Source organism: Eptatretus burgeri, chromosome 3 (genome assembly GCF_056783735.1).
Source record: "Eptatretus burgeri isolate ZD-2024b chromosome 3, Ebu_testis_v1, whole genome shotgun sequence".
NCBI lineage: Eukaryota > Metazoa > Chordata > Myxini > Myxiniformes > Myxinidae > Eptatretus > Eptatretus burgeri.
The window spans coordinates 8,389,526-8,397,025 of record NC_140963.1 but is presented as its reverse complement, the minus strand read 5'-3'; the positions used below and the strand labels follow the sequence as shown (position 1 = coordinate 8,397,025).

Below are 7,500 nucleotides of genomic sequence, written 5' to 3'. Positions count from 1 at the left end.
ATTTCAATGCATCGACTGGCACTGATTGAGATGGTTATGAGAAATGTTTGGGTCCCCATGGGTCTGGAACTGTGAACCAGAATAGCACTATATTCCCTGACTTTGCAAGAAATCATGGGCTTAGGGCAGCTGGTCCATGGTTTCAGCGCCCACAGGCTGGGTATTTTCAACGCTGGGCTTGGTATTTCCAACGCTGGTAGTGTGGCAGAGGACAATGAGCATGTGCTCGTTGATGGTCGCTGGAGGATGCACCAGAATTGCAGGATCTACTGGAGTGTTCAGTTCTTCAATACTGACCAGAGTTGCTTCAACAAGCCTGTGAAGTTGCAGCTCAAATCCAGGAGAATTGTACCATCCCAACCGAGGTTGGATGTTGGCAAGCCCAAGGATGGAGGGCAGCTGAGTCGTTTGTGAACAGGCCAAGTGGGAATTTGGGGGTCTGGGTGTTTTGGGGGATCCTGAAGAGTTGTAGAGTTTCTTCAAAACTGCCATCCTTGATGTTGTGGTGGTTGTCTTGGAACACACCATCAGGCGAGGAAGAACTTTGTCTCCCAACAGACACCTGATACCATTGACCAGAGTTGCAGAGCTGAATGGCAGAGCTGAGCTGTTCAGGGAGCTGAGGCATAAAACTAGACGTTCGCTGATGGTGGACAAGTACGCCTATTTGCACGGAATCTGTGAAGGGGTGGCGTATCACCTGTGGTCAAGTGATTCAAGTCCTGCTCACAGAGGAATTCGTGCATTGCAATCCTCCAAGCCTGTCCCTCAGTGTACTTCAGTTGGAACGGATTGTGGTGAGCTCCTGGAATTTGTGGAATTTGTGGCAGCCTTGCTGAGCTTTGCAAGGCTGGTGGAAATGCTGCACTCGTGTCGTTGCATGCAGTTCTGTGTTCTGTTTGGCACACAGGCGTCACCCAACTGACTGGAAGATTCGCCTTGTTGTCCCTCTTTGGAAAGGGAAGGGTGATTAACAGGACTGCAATAGCTACTGAGAGTTGATGCTGCTCTCAGTTCCAGGCAAGATCATTGCTCAGATAATTCTTGATCGGGTTCGCCACCAACTGCTTGAGCACTAGCCACCAGAGCAGGCTTTACTCCAAAGAGGTCAACGATTGACTGTATCCTTGCCTTTCGGGTCCTCACCGAACGCAGACGAAGGTTTCAGCAGAGGCTGCTTGTAGCCTATGTTGATCTATGCAAAGCGTTCGATTCAGTGAATCAGGTACCATCTGGAGGGTTTTTGGTCTTCGTGTGGTGCCACCAAAACTGATCGATCTGCTTTCTGAACTGAGTGCGCTGTGAGGTGTAGTGCTTCCATTTCTGAATTATTTCCAGTTGTTACTGGAGTTCGTCAGAGGTGTGTACTGGCTCTCACGTTTCAGCGCTTGTACCGACATGATTCCTGGGAGGATGTTGGAGAGATCAAGCTCCGGTGTATCGTTTGGTCATGTCAAGATCTCTGACCTTGATTTTGCAGAGATGCCGGATATCCTTTTGGGTGCCTACTGAATGAGTAATCTGAGTCTTTAAACCATTGGTGCTTCCAGTCTTGCTATACGGATGTGAGACTTGGACTCTGACCAAGGATCTGAGAATGAGACTTAATTTCTTTGACCACAGGTCTCTTCGGAGAATCCTTGGCTATCGCTGTTTAGACTTTGTGTCCAACGAGCGTTTGTTGAGGGAAACTCAGATTATATTTGTTACCTTTATAGTCCGTGAGAGTCAGCTGCAGCTGTGTATGGACATGTGGCTCGTTTTCCTGACGCTGATCCTACTCACCAGATTCTCTCAGCAATGGAGTTTGGTGAGTGGAGGATGCCAATTTGCCGACCACGTGCCTCGTGGTTGCAGCATGTTTATCAGCATCTCAAGGAGCTATGGAAGGGCCAGGCATCTGCCTGGGGGATGACCATACGGAGGCGCCAGGAGTTCCGGTGGAAAGTGGACGCAGTGATGCGCTGCTCTGGCGCATGCTCCCATACCTGACCTGACCTGATTATAAGTGCAACAAGCTAATAGTAAAAGTTATGTAACCCTACAATGTCATTGTCTGCTTGTTCTGTGATTTGCAACTCCCTGGTGAATCCTCGTGCATGCTCAATAATAATAATAATAATAATAATAATAAATATAATAATAAAACTTCAAGTCGAGCCCGTATTGGAACATTTGCGTGTTGTCAAACTCTATCCGGATCGCGTGAGCATTTCAGTCGATAAACTTGAGGGGGAGCACTCGGGAGAGTGCAAAACCTCCGCCGCCAATACTGCTGGGTCACTCAAGTGAACCTTGTATCTTATTCATTAAATATGATGTCAACAGTGCTGACAGTTATAGTTCTTTTCTCCAACATTTTTTTTTGGGGGGGGGGGTCTTCGGGGTGTCACGGAGTTGGAAATCACTTAAAACATGTAGAAATGCAAAAAAAAGAAATCGAAATTGTTCAAAAAAAAAGTTGCAAAATTTTTTTTTCTCCATCAATTTTTTTTTTGGGGGGGAGGGTTGGAAATCACTTAAAATATGTAGAAATGCAATTAAAAAATTTTTTTTCTCAAACTATTTTTTTGGGGGGGGGGGAGAAAGTCCAAAATCTAATGGCATGATCCTTGGACCCCACCTAACCCCCCACTAAGTCTCCTCGAAATTCGTCGAGGAGTTTTTCCGTAATACTGTTCACAAACAAACAAACGAAGGGGTGAAAATAGTAACCTCTGATCTTCGATGGCGGAGGTTAATAAATACGTGTGTTCTGGCCATCGAGATACAACACACTATCCGCCCTTCCAGGTGGCGATCACACTTAATGTAATCACAAATGATAACAGAATCGCCTTACAAACATCAGATATTTGTTGTTCATTTCGCTACCAAAAAAACGTCAAAACCCTCTCTCACAACAATGTTCCGAAATCGTGAGCGATCCCAAAAGCATTTTGCAAATCTGCATATAGTCATTCACTTCCTGGGTCTCCATGAAAAAAAACATCTTTCATTCAATGCGTGACGTCAGCGTCATTATGTCCATGCTGTTGTTTTCTTCCTCACCATTCTCATCTCTCGGGATGTATTTATTCCTAATAAGTGTATGGCTCTCGAAGCGGAGCGTATACTCGGAGCTCTCTCACAATTTATTAAATCACTTGGGTTTTAAAACGACAACCAAATAACATTTTCACAATTTTAAAGAAACCAAAAATCCGAGTAGACTTTAAAACTCAGTCACGACTTCTTGTACACAGTCCGAATCCTGAATCGATAGTCAATTCTGCCTTCAAGCTGTTTCTGAGATTAAAATTAAATGTTGATGTATGTTCCATTTTATTTCATAACTCAGGAATGCTCTATTTGCACAATCTGCTGTCTATTTTCAATATGTTACCTCTCAGCGTTATTTACTCTGTTAACCAGCCTTATCATCCATGCATGACCAAATATTTTCTTGTTATAATGGCTCTACTCACAGCTGGAAACAATCATCCCTTTCCAAGTGTGACTTATTATGATAAGGGCTTGCATTCTGAGAGTTTTCCACAATCCCCTGTTAGCACACACAACAAACCCCTCCATGCTATACGTGCATGGAGCGCCAACGTGCCAATCCAACATTGCACTAATTACTCGCACTGCCTGCACAGATTTGCACAGTTTCACATTTACCAGCACCTCAAAGATATAACCAGCCACACCATATTCACATTATTATTGATTTTTTTTACCTTTTGATGGCTGAAAAATTATCTTCCCATGCCAGCCTCACGTGCACTCAAGGCCAAACAAGGTCAAATAATATTTCCAGCTTCAACACTATATCTTTGAACCTTATTTCATTTATTCATTTTATATTTTATCAATGTTCTTGTCGGCCAGACACTCATCATGTTGGTCGACCTGTATTCAAACACATTTTAAATTCATTTCAATTCCACGACCCTCAGGGCATTTCCCTCTGTCACTTCCCATACTGAGAACCCTGCCAATTTGGATTTTCTCCCCTTTTCCCAATTCTCTTTTTAAGTCTTCAATCATGTTTTTTTTTTTCCCAAAGGTATCTTCTACTGGAAACTCTCTTCTATTTCCACATCCACTTGGACCACTTATCAACATCACATATTAATTCTGCCCCATAATTTTCAAACGTATTCCGAATTGGTGTACTTTTCTCAGATAACATTTTATTGGTTACCTTTCAAAACGGCTCCGCATCTTCACAAACTTAGTGAAAGGGAAAATTCAAAATTTAAACAAAAACTTAATACAATTGCAATGCTCATACAACTTTTCCATATACATACACAGACAGGATACAAATAATTCATACAAGAGCTGTTAGACAAAACAATAGACAGTTTTCTCTTATTTCCAACTTCAATCCCAAACTGAAATCACAATTCCAATTCAAAAACAACACTATTTCTCAACTTCTCAACTTCCTCTGTTGATCAACACCCTATTCTCACCTCCTTTGTTAAGCACCCTATTTAAGTCTGCATGAAATTGCCAATATATACTCGGGAACTATCCAAGCATACACCGAAGCAGTGCCAGTGCAGCCAATAAAAGTGGACCCTTTAGCCTGATCAGGACTTTATGGGACTCCAACAATACTCTGAAACAACACATTCTCCAAAATAAACATAAACCACTGAACAATAAAACTCAAATCTATAAAAGCTCAAATTCTTGTTCGAAGCATGTTAATCTTTCCAAACAAAGAACGAGGCGCACAGTCAGCTGGCAGCACACTCAACAAAAAGATCAATCTCTCTCATCTTATCTGATCTGTGAGCTCGTGCCTACCATCACCCCACTCTGCACCAACGCTCCTTCAGGTTTTAGTGCTCCTGCCTCTGGTTCACCAAATTGTAGAAGAAATTTCTGAATCTTCCTGTACATTTGAACATTTATTTCACAAACAACATAAACAAATACATACAAACACATAAATATGCGCATTGGTGGGACCGGAATTCAAGACTCACTCCAGATCTCTGAAATACATGGATAATTTTAGTTCCTTATATAATGTTCAGTGAGACACAGCTCTTTATCATTTTAAATGCTGGTGTCACCGTTTGTCAGGTTTATGTATTTCCAGATTTTGTGCAGCATTCAGTTTTATTGAAAAGGATTATAATATATGTGTATATGTTGTTCGTCTTTCGGCTGCTCCCTTTCGGGATCGCCACATCGGATCATCCGTAATGATCCGCATACTGATTTGGCATAGGTTTTTTCACCGGATGCCCTTTCTGACGCAACCCAGGTCACCTCTTACGACACAGGGATAAAGATTGGGTTTCGCCATGATTCCAGGCTGCTCTGCACCCTCTCATAGCGCGGCCCAGTGCAAATTACCAGTCCTCAAGCGATCCTCCAACCCAAGCCTCCGAGTAGCCGGATTACAGGCGCACGCCACTATGCCCGGATATATATATATATATATATATATATATATATATATATATATATATATATATATATATATATATATATATATATATATATATATATATATATATATATATATATATATATATATTTCAAGACCAGATGGGTAGACTCTCTCCCATCTCAGGAATGACATCAACACTGCAATCTTTTGGGCACGAAGATGGATCACATACTATTTACGTCAGGGGAAGGGAAAGGTTCAACTGCCTTTTATCAGACTGTGGAATATAAAGCGTCAGTTTTTTTAATACATCTGGACAACACAACATTCTGAGTTGTGTTGTAATAACATTCCTCTATCCAGCTTGCTGGTACTTTGGATTTTATCATGTCATAAAAACCCTTATATATTTAAATAATAGGCAATTCTGAATCGAGCGAATTGGAAAAGTCGGCCTGCTCATTACATTTTTAACAGTCAGGTTGATCGTTCCATACAAAGGAAAGATATGGTTATGTTAATTAAAATTAAAATAGACACATGTTCAAGCACATCAAATCATATCACACTTGAGTACATTTTCTATTTCAGGTTTAATACATTTATTTTAATTATCAGCATTTTATTCTTGTTTTTCTCACCCTCAAACCCATCAGGCTAATTTCGGAGAAATTGCATCAACGCTGTCTTCAGGTTTTAAAGGGCTTCAGGGTTAAAAAGGGTCCAAAAGGTGTTGGTGTCTTGGCATGGGGGGGGGTTAAGGGTCTGAAAGGGTATTTGGGGCTCATCAGGATCTTGCGGTGTGATCTTGGGGGATGTTGGGGTGGGTCTTAAGAGGTCTTAAGGTTCCAAATGGTCTTGGTATTGAGGTGTCTTCGGGGTGACACGGAGTCCAAAGGTACAGAAGGGTCTGGAACTTGTACAGACGCACTCACAGCTCCTTTTGGAGTATGGATAAGAAGGTAAAAATGTATTGCTTACTCAAGTTTTGAAAGATGAGTGAATTACATCTGTAAACGTTTTCATTCCCATCATAATTTTCCAACTATAATTCATTGGCATAAGTAAGTACGTGTTAGTTGATCGCATTTCACCACGAAGAAATTCATCTTTTAAGGAAAGTACATTCTCTCGTGTTTGCTCAGAAGCAGAAAATGACAGGGTGGGGGTAACGGGAGAATTATTTATCTAATATTTCAACTTAACATCTAATTTCCAGGAAGGAAACATCTACATTGTGGACTTCAAGTATCTTCACGGGATTGAGGTGGATTGCAAGATCCAATCGGAGAATATGAAGGCTGCAGCCCCGATCTGTATGCTGTACTCCACACCTGAAGGAGAACTTCTCCCCATTGCCATCCAGGTGCTTAATCAAAGTGCAAGTGGCCACCACCTGAAGCTTTGCTTCGTCAATATTGGCAGAAAACAATTGTTTCTTCATGACTTGATTGATAATAATGATAATCTTACACTGTAAGAAAGATGTTTGTCTGTCTGTATGTCAGCGTATCACAATTTTCTCAGAGATGGCCAAACTTATCTCCGTCAAACTTTCAGAGGTTCATCAATGAGTGCCGGGAGTATTCTTTTTTTGAGGGGGGGGGGGTTGTTTTTTTTGTTTGCTTTTTTAAATCTCTCTATAGTGCTACCTTTGTAGCTACGAGTGGGCCTGTTGGTCTGATGGGCCAAATTTTCATTGGTCTTCATAGCCTTGTTGTCCACCCACCTGTTGTACTGATTGAGCATTAGCTTGCCTTTCACTAAGCCCAGATGTGCTTGGGGCCAGCACGGGGATTTTGTGTTCATTAATATTCTTGCCATGTGATACGACAATTCTTATTATTGTTGTAAATATTATTTGTATGAATTAATGTATGCTATGCTGCAACGTTAGTGTTTTTGTGATTTAGTTTGTAATTAGAATGCAATGCTGTGATCGAAGGATGTTTTATGCTGCTTTATATACCTTAACATGGCATGTGTTTAAAACATCAGAATTTTAATGTTTTTTTTGTCGTTAATTTGCCTAATCAACTCAGCAGGTCATGCTGGTCATTTTGGTGTGTTAAATTCCACTTCAGAACCTCCACAAAAACGTA

General features: G+C 41.3%; 1 protein-coding gene across 1 annotated transcript in view; it reads left to right on the top strand.

Moving 5' to 3' along the window:
* The window catches only part of LOC147029369 (polyunsaturated fatty acid 5-lipoxygenase-like), a 133,933-nt gene that overhangs the window by 54,445 nt on the left and 71,988 nt on the right, over positions 1-7,500 (top strand). Inside the window, exon 8 of the mRNA XM_085872371.1 lies at positions 6,618-6,764. Coding sequence (XP_085728497.1) covers positions 6,618-6,764 — 147 coding nt within the window. The remainder of the gene's footprint in view (positions 1-6,617; positions 6,765-7,500) is intronic.